Source organism: Hemiscyllium ocellatum, chromosome 26, assembly GCF_020745735.1.
Source record: "Hemiscyllium ocellatum isolate sHemOce1 chromosome 26, sHemOce1.pat.X.cur, whole genome shotgun sequence".
NCBI classification, from domain to species: domain Eukaryota; kingdom Metazoa; phylum Chordata; class Chondrichthyes; order Orectolobiformes; family Hemiscylliidae; genus Hemiscyllium; species Hemiscyllium ocellatum.
In genome coordinates, this window is record NC_083426.1 from 7122958 (window position 1) to 7140322 (window position 17365).

The 17365-nt window shown below is 43.5% G+C and overlaps 1 protein-coding gene across 1 annotated transcript in view; it reads right to left on the reverse strand.

The window, feature by feature from the left end:
• Nucleotides 1–17365, reverse strand: part of LOC132828314 (major facilitator superfamily domain-containing protein 4A-like) — a 64468-nt gene that overhangs the window by 19596 nt on the left and 27507 nt on the right. Inside the window, exons 3-4 of the mRNA XM_060845306.1 lie at nt 13288–13530; nt 6531–6690 (exon numbers count right to left, since the gene is read on the reverse strand). Coding sequence (XP_060701289.1) covers nt 6531–6690; nt 13288–13530 — 403 coding nt within the window. The remainder of the gene's footprint in view (nt 1–6530; nt 6691–13287; nt 13531–17365) is intronic.

Sequence of the window (17365 nt, forward strand, 5' to 3'; positions counted from 1 at the left end):
AAATATCACCATCTGCCTAGGCTTCAGGATTACCGCTCCAGTGTCAGTGGCAAAATATCATAGCCTCCCCCAGAATGTCTGGTTACTTGAAGAATCCCGACAGTGCAGAAAGAGGCCATTCAGCCTATTGAGTCTGCGTATTCAAGTCTCTCTCTGCCAATCAGTGTCTGAAGTAGGGGAACCGGGAGAAGGAGGATGGACTATTGTTCTGTGATGTTGGTATGCGCAACAGATTCATATTCCAGTCCTGTGAGATCCCATGGCTAATCCACAATGTTGGGTAATCCTAGCTCACCACACCTCTAAGGAAATACATTACCGAGAGTTCCAACAAAAGTACTCTAGGACGAGAAGTGGGAAGAGGCCAAGTTATTGAAGTTAGGGTTGTCCTTCTTAAAGCAGAGCAGGTTAGGGGGAGATTTAACAGAGCTGTTCAAAATCAGCGAGTGTTTTCATGTGGTAAATAAGATAAATTTAGTTCCACTGGCAAGGGTTTGGTGAGTACAGGTTAGCAAGATTTGCATTTATATGGCACCTTTCAAAACCACAAGACAAGCATCCCAGCTGGACTAGTTTGAGCAGTTTCCGCATGCCTCACTACAGAAGGATGTTTTAGCACTAGAGGGGGTACAGAGGAAGTTCACCAGAATGTTGCCTGGGATGGAGAAATTGAGTTGAAAAGTGTGGCGCTGGAAAAGCACAGCAGGTCAGATAACATTGGAGACATTTTGGGCATAAGCTCTTCATCAGAAGTTGAGCATTAAGGTAAGACTAGACAGGCTTGGATTGTTTTCTTTAGAACAGAGAAGAATTAAGGGGGGAAAGATTGAGGTGTACAAGAATGTGAGGGGTAGGACAGGGTGGATAGAGAACTGCTATTCACCTTAGTTGAGGGGTCAATCAGGGGAGGGCATAGCTTTAGGGTAAGGGGCAGGAGATTCAGAGGAAATTTGGGAAAAAACCTTTTCACTCAGTGGGTGGTGGGAATCTGGAACACACTGCCTGGGAAGGTAGTGGAGGCTGGAAAACTGACAACCTTTAAAAAATATTTGGATGAGTACTTCAAATATCATAACATTCAAGGATATGGGACAACTGCAAGAAATTGGGATTAATGCACTTTAAGAGGTAATTACGTCAGTGCAGATTTCTTGATAATTAAGTAACTTCAAAAGTAGCCAATTTGCATGTAGCAAGTTAGCTCAGTTAGCTGGAAGGCTTGTTTATGATACTAACAGTGTGGAGTAAGTGAGGACTACAGATGCTGGAGATCAGAGTTGAGAGTGTGGTGCTGGAAAAGCACAGCAGGACAGGCAGCATCCGAGGTGTAGGAAAATTGATGTTTCGGGTATAAGCGTCCATTCATGATGAAGGGCTTATGCTGAAAACGTTGATTCTCCTGCTCCTCGGATGCTGCCTGACCTGCTGTGCTTTTCCAGCACACACTCTCAGCGCTAACAGTATGAGTTCAATTCCTGCACTGGCTGAGGTGATCATGAAAGGCTCTCCTTTTACTAAGGTGTGCTGATCCTTAGCTTAAATCATTACTAATCATCCCTCTGTAAGGAGAAAGCAGCCCTATGGTCTGATAAGACTAGGGCACCTTCACCTTTACTGACCTAGGTAGATTTTTACAACAATCTAAGATGGTAATCTTTTATTCAGAATTATACAACCAGTGAACCTGCCAAGTCCAGCCCTCCTGAAATAACTGCACACAGTAGGTGTGGTCTCACAATACCCTATATGGGCGACAAGAATACCACACATTTACACTCATCCCTGTTTTAATAAAAGCTCTCTAGTCTGCTCATTGCATGAACAAGGTCATTTGTTAATGGGGTGAAATCTTGACTGTGAATGGTGAAAGCAAATCCTATGTCCTAGACTGTACATAACACTGCCAAGGGCGTGGTGCTGGAAAAGCACAGCAGGTCAAGCAGCATACGAGGATATCTGACCTGCTGTGCTTTTCCAGCACCACACTTTCGACTCTCATCTCTGGCATCGGCAGTCCTCACTTTCTCCTGTATGCAACACTGCTGCTATTTAAACATAGCAGACTGCATCCAGCTATTTACACAACACAACTGCAGTGTTTTGCAAACAGGTTTGAAGATGATCAACCTCCCTCACCTTTCCTGATGCACCACAGTGCGTGTTCACCATTCAGTTCTAACTTCAATGGTTCTCACCAACCGCACTGCAAGAATTGTTCCATCACCGGGAGATTGCTGCGCACATTTTCGAAAATAAAACAATGACTAAACTTCAAAACATACTTCATTGGCTGAACACTGCTTTGGAATGTGCTGAGGTTGCAACAGGTGTTACAAAAATGCACAGTCTAATTCTATAAGCAGCAATGTTAACAGTAATGGGGGAGATGCCACACTGTCTTCCCTTCTTGGAATGAGTGTTGCATGTGCTAAGGTTCAGTACTTCTTGGAAAATGTACAGGAAACTGAGCCAGGAAGATGGCAGCCTGATGGAAATGCTGCTGGTTATGAGCCCTCAAGCCAACATTCCGGGCTCCTGAGTCGAAATCCCACTATGCAACTGGAGATTTCACTCGAGTTTTTGAAAGACTATTTGACTCTCCAGCCTTCATCCCTCTGTACTACCATCATGCCACCTCACTGCCCAGTTATATCTTCGATGTTCATGTCTCATTCGTGTAACCTTGTACTCTCCAAGACAGCTCCACGTCACCTCATACGTGGCCTTCACTCCATGATCATATCACAGCCACTCACCCAGTACGCTCTGTGGGCATGAGCTATGCAAAGGTCTTTGTTTTAATTCCAGACAGGTTAATATAAATCTCACATATCCATAGTTAATACAGTAAAATAACTCTCATTAATGAAAAACATTCAAATATTGAGAATCCCCTCCAGCGGTCAATCTACTATAAAAACAAACTTTGATTCAGTGACCATATCAAAGACAGTTGATCCTTTAATACCACTTTAACATTGTCAATTAAATGTGAAGGAGGAAGTGAGGACTGCAGATGCTGGAGATCAGAGCTGAAAATGTGTTGCTGGAAAAGCGCAGCAGGTCAGGTAGCATCCAAGGAGCAGGAGATTCGACGTTTTGGGCATAAGCTCTTCATCAGGGTTTCCTGAAGAAGGGCCTATGCCCGAAACGTCGAATCTCTTGCTCCTTGGATGCTGCCTGACCTGCTGCGTTTTTCCAGCAACACATTTTCAGCTCAATTAAATGTGAACTCAGCAAACAGCAAGATCATACAAACAGCTCATTATAGCCCATTGATTAATGAATAAAAATGAGGGAGTGTGAATGAGGGAAAACTCCTCTGAACTTCTTTGCTATAGTTTCACAAGCGTTTTGATGCCTAGTGGAGAGGGCGGATTGGTCTCTGGTGAAACATTTAATCAGAAAGACACTCTAGCACTCGCCCAGCAACTGCATTTTATGCACGAGACTCTGGAGGGGCGTTTGGACTCACAATTTTGTTTCACAGAAGGAGATTTTACAAAGACACATCATGCAAAGCCAGGAGGACAATTCCACGTAGCCACACCACAGCAATCTTCCATGGGTGAGAGAGCAGGAAGATATTGTAAAGCATTTTAGAATCTAGGTAACAGTTAAAATCTATTACTTTTAAATCTAATGTCATGGAATATAGGTCAAAACGTATCCAACAAACTGCAAGGGAAAGCCTTGTAATTTGGACTGATAATAGTTCACTAGGTATAGCATTGAACAAGATGACTGCCAAAGAAGAGTGTGAAGTTCAGTCTATTTGTTTAACAAGTGTAATTAGCATGTTCTGTGATAACCGGGTCATATCTCTTGTTGGTACAGATTGACCATTCTGGAAAGAAAATTTAAGTTCTTATCTTTAACTGCCTACTTCAGCAGCGTTCCAGAGAAGTGTTGGCAATCCGGCAACCCTGTACTCACAAACTGAAAACAACGTGAGGGAGGGAGGTGTATGAACTTTCGGGAAGGTAGATTCTGTCAGAGACGCAGCAAATAATCACGAGCCTGTACCTGTGTATATCATCTCTCCCCTCTTATTCTGAAGTCATTCAGGGAAGGTTTAGGAAAACAAACTTTAAGAGATTGTTTCCAAGGGACTGTGGAATTCAGTGGCATGATGGATTGTAGAAACCAGAGCTGTTTTCCTTACAGGAGGCTGGGGTAAGATTTGACAGAAATATTCAGAACTAATGAGGGTCTAAAATAGTGCAAATAGAGAGAAACCATTACCATTAGTGGAAGGATTAAGTACCAGACCACATGGATTTAAAATAATTGGCAGATGAACAAATAATTGGCAGTGACATGAAGAAAACTTTTGTTTTAATGCTCTCAGTGGTTATGATGTATAATGTGCTGTCTGAGAATGCAGTAGTGATAGAGATGGACAGGGTAGTGGGAATAGCATAAGATTAGCTGTCTTTGATATGGTCACTGAATAGAAGTTTATTTGTTTTTATATAGATTGACCACTTGAGGGGGGATTCAAAATCTTTGAATACGTTTCACGAATGAGTTATTTTACAGTATTAGGCATGTAGATATGGCAGACTGAGCTCGTAACCCAGGCTAATGTTTTGAGGACACGTGTCAAATTCATACCACAGTGAAACTTTAATTCAATACGGTTCTGAAATAAAAGTTAGCCTAATGGCAGCCATGTAACTATCATTGTTTAAAGACCCATCTGGTTCACTAATTCTCTTTCAGTAAGGGAATCTGCCATCCTTATCCAGTCTGGCTTACACTTGACTCCAGACTCACAGCAATATGTGATTGACTCCTGCCTACCCTCTGGGGAATTAGAGATGGTCAATATTTGCTGGCCACATCCCAGAAATACATTTTTAAAAAATCTATTCAACTAGGGTGTGGGTGGCACGGTGGCACAGTGGTTAGCACTGCTGTCTCACAGCGCCTGAGACCCGGGTTCAATTCCCGACTCAGGCGACTGACTGTGTGGAGTTTGCACGTTCTCCCCGTGTCTGCGTGGGTTTCCACCGGGTGCTCCGGTTTCCTCCCACAGTCCAAAGATGTGCGGGTCAGGTGAATTGGCCATGCTAAATTGTCCGTAGTGTTAGGTAAGGGGTAAATGTAGGGGTATGGGTGGATTGCGCTTCGACGGGTCGGTGTGGACTTGTTGGGCCGAAGGGCCAGTTTCCACACTGTAAGTAATCTAATCTAATCTATTGGTTTCAAAAGAGAATTTGATAAGCATCTGAAGAAAAAGTGTATGTGGGTCTCCTGGATAAGAGTGAGGTTGTAGGACTAGCTGGGTTGCTGGTGCAGAGAGTGGGCATGGATTCAAACAGTGAGTGGGCTCTTCCTGTGTCATACCTATTCCATGGTTTTATGTATATAATGTTGCCAGTTCTCTATCTCTGCATTTCACTAACATACATAGTCAAAGTCTTCCGCTCTGGTGTTTTTCACTCACCATTCTCAGTCTCACAGACCCAACAGTGCCTATATTTACATAGCACCTTTCACAACATCACAATGTCCCGAGGCATTTTTTGGTCAATGAAGTGCTTTTGAAATTTAGTTCCTGTTATCACATCAGAAATCCAGCAGCCAATTTGCAAGTGGAAATCTCCACAATAGTAAAGCAGATAATGATCAGATAGTCTATGGTTTTTGGGAGATTGGCTAAGAGACTAAAGAGAAGCTATACTATCTTCTTCAAGAAAGTGCTTGGAGACATCGGACAAGAGGCAGGGTGCTGAATTTGCCACCTAATCCAAAGGCCGCAGCAATCTGACAATGCAGCAATCACTGAGGGCTACACAGACCCGGTCAGCCTGAATTATGTGCTCAAATCCCTGAAATCAATCGCAAACCCACGTCCTTCTGACTTCATAGAATCCCTACTGTGAGGAAGCTGGCCATTTTCAGCCATCAAGTCTACAGTGACCCTTCATAGAGCATCCCACCCAGCTATGCTTATTCTGCATAACCCTGCATTTCCCATGGCTAACGCATCTAGCCTGCACATCCCTGGACACTATGGGCAATTTAGCATGGCCAATCCACCTAACCTGCACATCTTTGGACTGTGGGAGGAAACCAGATCCCCTGGAGGAAACCCACACAAACACAGGGAGAATGTGGAAATACCACATAGATAGTCACTGGGTCCCTGGTGCTATGAGGTTGCAGTGCTAACCACTGAGTCACCATGCTCTTAGACAAAAGTATACTGCACTAAATCAAGTTAACATACCCGCATGAATATATGTGTGAAGACAAAGTTGAAAATCACACGATACCGGGTTACAGTCCAATAGGGTGATTGGAAAATACAACCTTTTGGAACACTGCTCCTTCGTCAGGTAACTGCTTCGAAAGCTTGTATAAAGCTGTTGGATTATAACCTGGCATTGTGTGACTTTCAACTTTGTCCACCGCAGTCCAACACTGGCACCTCCACATCATGTGTGAAGACAGATACACCTGCACACATACATTTTACTCTGCGCTGATATTCCACCTCTTTGTGCGCACTCTTGACCAACCTTTAGCATGCAATGTCTTCTCCTGTCCTGGAGCTAATCTGTCCATCTGCAGGTCAGGGGGAAGTTCCTCAGCTGGTAGGAGTGGTACACTTTTCTTTCCACAGCAACCCCCAACTCCCTGCTTACACATCAGGAAAAGTACAGCAATAGGCACTGGCAGCTGCAGAGAAAGAAAAAGGTATTGGTTAAAATAAGAAGAGCTATTATGAACACCCTATCGCATCTCCATCGCCCCTCCCCCAAGTCCCTCCTCCCTACCATTTAACTTAACCTGCTGGACACACTTTCCTCATTCCTGAAGAAGGGCTTATGCCTGAAACGTCGAATCTCCTGTTCCTTGGATGCTGTCTGACCTGCTGCGCTTTTCCAGCAACACATTTTCAGCTATTATGAACACCCCCCAAGCATTGTCTGTACTCAGCCATTAAAACTAGAATGCACACTCTATTAGTATTGGCACTGAGAAATAACAGGTTCAAACTTTCTTCTGTGCAGGATTGGTGGCTAGAATGATGTTTTTTACATTTCATTCATGGTACATGGGCACTGCTGACTAGGCCAGCATTTATTGCCCATCCCTAATTGCCCAGAGGACAGTTAGGTTCAACCATATTGCCGTGTGTCTGGAGTCACATACAGGTCACACCAGGTAAAGATAACACATTTCCTTTCCGAAAGGACATGAGTGAATCCAGGTGAGCTTTCCAACAATCGAACACAGTTTCATGGACAGTATTAGACCTTTAATTCCACATTCTATATCAGATTCAAAATGTCACCCTCTGACATGGTGAGATTTGAACACAGGTCTCCAGAATATTTTTAGCAGGTCTGAGACAAAGAATCTTTTGCAAAGACAGAAATTGCTGGAGAAATGCAGCAGGTCCGACAGCATCTGTTGAGAAATAGCAGAGTTAATGCTTTGAGTCCAGTGATTCTTCTTCAGGACTGACAGCAGGTCAGGCAGCATCCGAGGAGCAGGGGAGTCGACAGTTCGGGCATAAGCTCTTCATTCCTGAGTCTCTGTAAAGAATCATTAAATGGCTGGCGCTTTTAAAGAGTCAACACAGACATGATTGGCCAATTGGTCTCCTTCTGTGCTATACAAAAGGGTTTTATTTGAACTTTTGTTGGATCTTCTAATCACCATCCTGTGACTGTTATTGGAAAGTATGAAAAGTACTGTAACACAAGTATAATAGCCAAAAGGATGAGTACATCTTGGCTATAGACAGTCACTCAGATAATTAGCCCGAGCATCTTATGTCCAGGAATAAACTCACAGAGTGCTCCACCCCATGTTATTCAGAGGGAGAAGGCTGAAGGTGAGATTGTAATAACATCAGGGGCCCTTGTGATCTGAACTGGAAATGTGCCCTGTATAACGGCTATCACACATATGCCTCATCGCTCCTGTCTGAGGGACCTCCCACTTGGCTGGGATGCAGAAATATGAAACATCAAATGCTTTACCTCCAAACTTCCCATCTCTGGGTTAAATGGAGATGGGCTGTGAGCAGGCAGCCAGATTTCTCCCCAAGTAGTGAGTCAGAAATTTCCATATTTGAATGAAGTTAGAACTTCACTTTTCACCCGCAGTGACAGATTATGTGTCTCTGGTCTTTAAAACCCTAACAGCTTTGTGAAGGATGTGAATGTTTTGGCAGCACTGCCTGTGACTGTGAGGATCAAGTTTGTTTCCCTCAGCCCGACAAACCTTCCTTCACCCTCTTTGTTAAAAGAAAAATGATTGACCTGGAAGTCAATTGCTTCTCCTGCTATAGATGGCCAATCTGTGGGCCATTTTCTGCATGTTGTTCAGACCTCCAGAATCTTTTGCAAAAAAGTCTCTAATGGGATCCCATTACACTGACATGAGGGTCCCAGAGAAGGTACAAGTGATTTGCCAGAATGATTCCAAGGATGGGGGAGGGTAAATTTTAGCTGCAAAGTTACTTGGAAAAGTGGAGGTTGCTTTTCTTGGGATGAACGAGGTGTACAAGACGATGACAGGTTTGGAGACGGTAGGCTAAGAAAAGCTGAGCTGATGGCACAAAGACTAGACTTAAGGTTTTGGGCAAGAGATTCAGTGGAAATTGTGAGAACGAAGACAGCAAATTTCGACAACCAGGAACTTGCTGACTGTGACTGGGGTGGAGGCAGAGATAATGAGCGACTCACAAAGGATGCTGGATGCACACATGAGAGAAATAAACTCTCAGGGCTACAGGGATACAGCAATAGCCACTGGCTGGATTATTGTACAGAGAAAAAGCATGGGGAGAGGCTGAATAAGCTGGGGCTATTTTCCCTGGAGCATCAGAGGCTAGGGGTGACCTTATAGAAGTTTATAAAATCGTGAGGAGCATGGATGGGATAAATACACAAGATCTTTTCCCTGGGGTGGGGGAGTCCAGAACTAGAGGGCATAGGTTTAGGGTGGGAGGGGAAAGATATAGAAGAGACCTAAGGGGCAACCTTTTCACACAGAGGGAGGTGTGTGTATGGAATGAGCTGCCAGAGAAAGTGGTGGAGGCTGGTACAATTATGACATTTAAAAGGTTTCTGGATGGGTTTATGGATAGGAAGCTTTATAGACATATGGCCAAATGCTAACAAATGGGACTAGATTAATTTAAGATATCTGGTTGGCATGGATCGAAGGGTCGGTTTCCATGCTTCCATTGATTGACTTCCATCTGTGCCATTTAGTGAGGTTCATGCAGATTAAAGAGAAGAAGCAAGGACGACAAAAGATTAACGTCAGGAGTGACATTGACATTTTACAACCAATTCTTAGACAGTAGATGGAGAACACTGAAGATTGAAATAAACACAGAAGTGGAACAACACTGAATGAGACTATTCAGCCCATCTTATCTGCACCAGCTCTTCAGTCAAGATCTCTTGCTTTTTCTCCAAATCCTTGTACATTGTTGCTGTCCAAATAATTGTCCATCGCACTGTGGAATGCCTCAATTGAACCTACAGCCATCACATTTCATACCCTAATTACTCATGGAGTGTGAAAGATTTATCTCCTTTTTTTTGCTCTTTTTACATATCACTTTAAAATCTATGCCCTCTCATTCTTGTCCCTTTTAGGAGGGGAAACATTTTCCCCCAATCCACTCTGTCTAGCCTGCTTATGAGTTTGGAAATCTCACCAGGTCTTCTGTCAACCTTAGTCAATCTCATCAAATCTTCCGTCAACTTACTGGAGACAGTAAGGATTACAGATGCTGGAAGAAATATTCATTTTCCTGCCCCTCGGATGACCTGACTTGCTATGCTTTTCCAGCGTCACCTTCTATCAACCCTCTTCTCTCCAAGGAGATCAGTTCCAATTGCTTTAATCTCTCTTCCTAACTTACATCAGCTTAAAAGCAGCAAACTGCATTCAATTATCAGCTCACAGTGCAGCCTGGCAAAAAAGTCAATGGATGACACAAAGCCTTTGGTGAACAATGGGTGGCACGGTGGCACAGTGGTTAGCACTGCTGCCTCACAGCGCCAGAGACCTGGGTTCGATTCCCGCCTCTGTGTGGAGTTTGCACATTCTCCCCGGGTGCTCCGGTTTCCTCCCACAATCCAAAAAATGTGCAGGTTAGGTGAATTGGCCATGCTAAATTGCCCGTAGTGTTAGGTGCAGGGGAATGGGTCTGGGTGGGTTATGCTTCGGCAGGTCGGTGTGGACTCGTTGGGCCTGTTTCCACACTGTAAGTAATCTAATCTAATACGTTTGGAATAATTCCTTACTTCAAGTAATGATTTCTGTCAACACACAACTATGACAGGATTAAAGTGAATTACTTGTCAAAGTCAACAAACTGTTAAATACTCAGAACCCTCTTGCTGATAAATAATTAATTGCAACATTAGATCTGGACCCAGAATGAAGGATTTTGAATGGCGGGGCAAGTCATAAGCAGATGACACTGACTTAAGGTTTTTAAAATTCATTCGTGGAACATGGAAGTTAGTGGCTGAGCCAACATTTATTATTGCCAATCCCTCGATGCTCTTGAGAATGTGGTGGTGAGTTGCCTTCTTGAAACATGTGCTGCTGTTACATCCACAATGCTGTTGGGAGAGAATTGCAGGATTTTGACCCAGTGACACTGTAGGAATGGCAATATATTTCCAAGTCAGGATAGTGATTGACTTGGAGGGGAACTTGCAGGTGGTGGTATTCCCATGTATCTGCTTCCCCCATCCTTCTAGACAGAAGTAGTTGTGGGTTTGGAAGATGCTGGCTAAGGATCTTTGTTGAGTTTCTACAGTGCATCTTGTCAGTGGTACACGCTGCTGCTACTGAGAGTTGGTGGTGCTGGCAGTGGATGCGGTACCAATCAAGTGAACTGCTTTGTCCTGGATGGTGTCAAGCTTCCTGTTGGAACTGCCCCCATCTAAGCAAGTGAGAGTATTCCAACACATTCCTGACTTGGGCATTGTAGCTAATGGACAGGCTTTGGAGAGTCAGGAGGTGAGTTACTCACTGCAATACTACTAGCTTCTGACCTACTCTTGTAGCCACTGTGTTTATGTGGTGAGTCCTGTTGAGTTTCCGGTGAGTGGTAACCTCAAAGATGTTGATAGTGGGGGAACTCAGTGATGGTAACACCATTGAATGTGAAGGGGCAGTGATCAGATTGTCTCTTGCAGGAAATGGTCATTGCCAAGTGGCCAAAGAACCAGAGGGGCAAACCTTCTCTTCTAACACGGTAAAATTTAATGGCTTAGAACATGCTGCCTGAAGAAAAGGCAGAAGAAAATTGAATAAAGCAAGAAGATTTATTCAGCACCTTTCACATCCTCAGAGATTCTGAAGCACTTTGTAGTCAATGACATATGTTCAAAGTTTAGTCACTGCAGTGCTAACTCTCAAAGACAATTAGGTGGAACTGATCAAAGAACCAGCACTTTCAACATGGGCAGAATGGCCTCCTTTCATACAACTAACATAAAACACAGGAACACGATTAAGCCATTCAGCCCCTCTAACCTGCTCCATCATTAAGTAAGATCAGGCTGTGGCCTCGATTCCACATCCTAGTCTACCGGCAATAACCACCGACTCCCTTCGGAGTCAAGAATCTAATAACCTCCGCTAAACCGAAACAATGACCCTGCCTGCATCGGTGTCTGAGGAAGAGTTCCAGAACCTCACAACTTCCCGACAAAAAATGTTATTTTCATCCCCCTCTTAAATTGGAGAGCCATTCATTGTTTAAGCTGTGCTCCTTATATTTTAGTCCCACAAACAAAACACCCCCTTAGTATCGATTCTTTCAAATGTCCTCAAGGTCTTACATGTTTCAAGAAGATCACCTCTCATTCCTCTAAACTTCCAGGGACATAGGCCCGGCTGATCCAACCTTTCCAGGTAATGTGATACCTCCATCTTAGATACCGATCAAGTGAACCTTTTCTGAACTACTTTGAATGTATTTGCATCCTTCCTTAAATACGTTGCCTGATTGTTTGATTCTACACTTGCCTGGATCATGTACAGATTGCTTGGTTAAAGAAGCAACTGAGAAAGAGTCATACTGGACCTGGAATGCCAACTCTGTACCTCCACAGGTGCTGCCAGACCTGCTGAGGTTCTCCAGCAGTTTTTGCATTTGTCACAGACGATCTGGGTGATTTATGTATTTGCCATTTGTGGTACCTTGTGTACAAATTGGCTGCCATCTTTCTCGCCTTCAAGAAGTGTTTGGGTTTAGAGGTGGTGGTGGTTTAGGTAGTTCCAGATTAGGGTACGTCCTATTCGTTGTGGGGAGGTGATGACCTCAGGGTACTATCAGTGGAAAGCCCAGAAATGGGCTGGGGAACCAGAGTTAAATCCTACAATGGCAGATGGTGGAATTTCAGTTGGATTTAAAAAAAAGTCTGGAATTAAGATTCCACGGATGACCATGAATTGATTGTTGTAGAAAAACATTTGGGTTGGGAATGTCCATCAGGGAAAAGAACTGCCGTGCTTATCTAGTCTGGCCTATGTGTGACTCCAGACCCACAGACTCTGAACTGCCATCTGGACAATTAGGAAGGGATAATAAATAAGCTAGTGATGCCTTCATCCCATGAATAAACAAACAATAAATATGGAAGTACTTCCACAGATAAGATCTTCTCGACTGGTTCCAACTATCTGAGGGGATCAGAAATGAATTTTCAGAGGAGCATTTTCCCTTTGGGATTTTGTTCTTTTTTTAAAATTCTTTCATGGGATGAGGGCATCATTGATTAGGCCAGCCTTTATTGTCCAGAGGAAAGTTAAGAGTCAGCCACATTGCTGTGGGTCTGGAGTCACATGTAGGCCAGACCAGGTAAGGATGGCAGTTTCCTTCCCGGAAAGACAAAAGTGAACCAGATGGGTTTTGCCCAACAATCAACAATGGATTCATGGTCATCATTAGATCCTTAATTCCAGATTTTTGTTAAATTCAAATTCCATCATCTGCCGCAGCAGGATTCAAGCAGAACATTTCCTGAATCCCTGGATTAACAGTCCAGTGATAATACTACTAGGCTATCAACTCCCCTGAACTGCCAAATCTCCAGGATGGGCTGGATGTAAAGTGGGGGTTGGCTGTGGCAGAGGAATGGAGTGCCTAGAGGGCTGGGGGATGGGAGATTCCATTAAGGTATCTGGGTCAGGCTTTATGGACCAGCGAGCTAGTCTTTTCCTGCCTGTCACCACCGTCCACTCACTTCAGTTCATATCTTCCTTGATTTGCTCATATCTTACATTGATCAGGGCCATGATCCAGAAGGCGTAGGACACTTGCGAGATGACAAGTCCGTCAGTCGGCAGCACGAACTGGGTCTCATTGACGACATGGTGGGGGACCAGAGACTTCCGAATGTGGGTCAAGTCAGAGAATGTCCCGTTCACAGTGCGGTTGTTCTGTATGCAATTTGTTTCGGAAAGGAAAGGATCAGCTATCATGGGGCTGAGGAATGCCCCAAAACCAACGCAGAAATGGAGAACCTGTTAGCAAAGAGAGATGGAGATTGTCAAGCCAAGTCAAAAGTTTTCCATCAGTCAATCAATTAAGAAAGAATGAAAAACTCTTAGAATCACGATTCTTTTTTTCTCCTTTCTATTTGTTTGAGAAATGAGCCTCACAGGATCACTGAAAACTCTCCCTCTGGGGATGGTGTCCCAATGTATCTGCTGCCCTTCAGAGAATCCCTCCAGTGTGGGAGCAGACCATTTGGCCCACTGACCCCCTGAAGAACATCCCACCCAGACCCACCCCCTACACTTCCCATTGCTAACCCACCTAATCTGCACAGCCCTGGACACTATGGGCAGTTCATCATGGCCAATCTACCTAACCTGCACACCTCTGGACTGTGGGAAGAAACCTCCACAGAAAAGGTAAATGTGCAAACTGACACAGTCACCTGAATGTGAAATCGAACCCAGGACCCTGGCTTTATGACATTGCAGTGTTAACCACTGAGTCACCACACCACTCCAAGAAGATAATGAGGATATCTCAAAGCATCAAGAAATACAGCCCAACATATGCCTGCCCAAAGGTAACATTATGCTCTAATTTGGAGATGCCAGTGTTGGACTGGGGTGTACAAAATTAAAAATCACACAACACCAGGTTATAGTCTAATAGGTTTAATTGGAAGCACTAGCTTTCAGAGTGCTGCTCCTTCACAACAACCACCTGATGAAGGAGCAGCGCTCCAAAAGCTAATGCTTCCAATTAAACCTATTGGACTACAACCTGGTGTTGCGTGATTTTTAGCATTATGCTCTAAATCAGTGTTTTTGTATCAAACAGAAATTCAAGTGTATTTATATGAACTACATTTAAATCCAGTTAATAGAACTCTGCTGTTTGACTTGTTTACATTCCAGTCCAGTAAAGGGTTAAAACCTTTTCTCAAACAGAAAGCATCCAACTGGAAAATTAGAAGTCCATGTTTAACATTGAGTTTCACAATGGTAGGTGTAACTTAAATAATTTGCATAATGTAAACAAAGTATGACAGAAATGCCGAGCAGTTTCTTTACATTCAAAATAGCATGACATTTGAAGTGAGCTACATTTTGCTCAGAGTCAAGCAAACCACAACAAGGAGAAAGAACTAAATATGCAGAAAATAAAGCCCGCATTCCTGTCTGACCTTCAGTGTTAGAGCTTTAATTCATTACAGCATTTGTCTTTAGCTGAGAGGTTTGAATAAAATTCAGATCAATTATCATCCTCAGGCTAATTCGTTGAAAATGGTTCATTCAAATCACTATTATTACTTCCAAATAAAATGCCAATATTAAATTATGAGAAGCAGGGTTAAGTTAATTTATGTCAAATGCACCTGCTTTGTTTCCAGCCAGCATGACCCATGTTCTTAAACAAACAATAATTTACCCTCAAATCCTTCCCCCTTGTCAGGCACAGTGCAGTTGGAGGTTTTGCTCCCTCATTGTCATTCTTAGGGACTTGTTTTCACTATTTTTAATTTCTTCAAAAATTAACTCCAACTAAATGACTAGACAGCATTTATTGCCCATTCCTCATTGTTGTAGAGTCAGAGTCAAACAGCATGGAAACATACCCCTCGGACCAACCAGTCCATGCTGAACATAATCCCAAACTAAACTAATCCCACCTGCCTGCCTCTGGCCCATATCCCTCCAAACCTTTCCTACTCATGAACTTGTCCAAATGGCTTTTAGAGTCAGAGAGTCATAGAGATGTACAGCACAGAAACAGACCCTTCGGTCCAACTCATTCATGCCAACCAGATATTCGAACCCAAACTAATCCCACCTGCCAAAATCCAGCCCATATCCCTCCAAACCCTTCCTATTTATATACCCATCCAGATGACTTTTAAATGCTGTAATTATATTAGCCTCCACCACTTCCTCTGGCAGCTCATTCCACACCGCACCACCCTCTGTGAGAAAAAGTTGCCCCTTAGGTCTCTTTTATATCTTTTCTCTCTCACCCTAAACTTATGCCGTCTAGTTCTGGACTCCCCCACCTCAGGGAAAAGACCTTGTCTATTTACCATATGATTTTATAAACCTCTATGAGGTCACCCCCTGACGCTCCAGGAGAAACAGCCCCAGCCTGTTCAGCCTCTCCAACCCAGCAACATTCTTGCAAATCTTTTCTGAACACTTCAAGTTTCACAACATCCTTCCAATACGAAGGAGACCAGAATTGCACACAAATATTCCAAAAATGGCCTAACCAATGTCCTGTACAGCTGCAACAGCTGACGTCCCAACTCCTGTACTCAATACTCTGACTAATAAAAGAAAACACACCAAACGCCTACTTCACTATCCTATCTACCTGCGACTCTACTTTCAAAGAGCTGTGAACCTGCACTCCAAGGTCTCTTTGTTCAGCAACACTCCCCAGGACCTTACCATTAAGTGTCTAAGTCCTGCTAAGTTTGCTTTCCCAAAATGCACCATCTTGCATTTATCTAAATTAAACTCCATCTGCCACTTCTCAGCCCATTGGCCCATCTGATCAAGATCCTATTGTAATCTGAGGTAACCTTCTTTGCTGTCCATTATACCTCAGATTTTGGTGTCAACTGCAAACTTACTAACTGTACCTCTTAAGCTCACATCCAAATCATTTATATAAATAATGAAAACTGGCGGACCCAGCACTGATCCTTGTGGTACACCACTGGTCACAAGCCTCCAGTCTGAAAAGCAACCCTCCAGCACTACCTTTGAGCCAGTTCTGTATCCAAATGGCTAGTTTACCCTGTATTCAATGAGATCTAATCTTGCTAACCAGTGTCCCATGGGGAACCTTGTCGAACACCTTCCTGAAGTCCTCATAGATCATGTCTACCGCTCTGCCCTCATCAATCCTCTTTGTCACTTCCTCAAAAAACTTAATCAAATTTGTGAAATATGATTTCCTATGCACAAAGCCATGTTGACTATCCCTAATCAGTCCTTGCCTTTCCAAATACATGTACATCCTGTCCCTCAGGATTCCCTCCACCATCGATGTCAGGCTCACTGGCCTATTGTTCCCTGACTTGTCCTTCCCACTTTGCTTAAACAGTGGCACCACGTTAGCCAACCTCCAGTCTTCCGGCACCTCACTTGTGACTACTGATGATACAAATATCTCAATAGGAGGCCCAGCAATTACTTCTCTAGCTTACCACAAAGTTCTCAGGTACACCTGATCAGGTCTTGGGGAGTTATCCACGCTCATGCGTTTCAAGACATCCAGCATTTGCTCCTCTGTGATCTGGACATTTTGCAAGATGTCACCATCTATTTCCCTACAGTCTATATCTTCCATGTCCTTTTCCACAGTAAATACCGATGCAAAATACTCATTTAGTATCTTCCCCATCTCCTGCGGCTCCACACAAATGCCACCTTGCCGATCTTTGAGGGGCCCGATTCTTTCTCTAGTTACCCTTTTGTCCTTAATGTATTTGTAAAAACCCTTTGGATTCTCCTTAACTCTACTTGCCAAAGCTATCTCATTCCTCCTTTTTACCTTCCTGATTTCCCTCTTAAGTATACTCCTACTGCCTTTATACTCTAAGTATACTCTTCGAGTATACTCTTTATACTCGATCTATCCTGTCTATACCTGACATATGCTTCCTTCTTTTTCTTAACCAAACCCTCAACTTCTTTAGTCATCCAGCATTCCCTATACCTACCAGCCTTCCCTTTCACCCTGACAGGAATATACTTTCTCTGGATTCTCATTACCTCATTTCTGAAGGCTTCTCATTTTCCAGCCGTCCCTTTACCTATGAACATCTGCCCCCAATCAGCTTTTGAAAGTTCTTGCCTA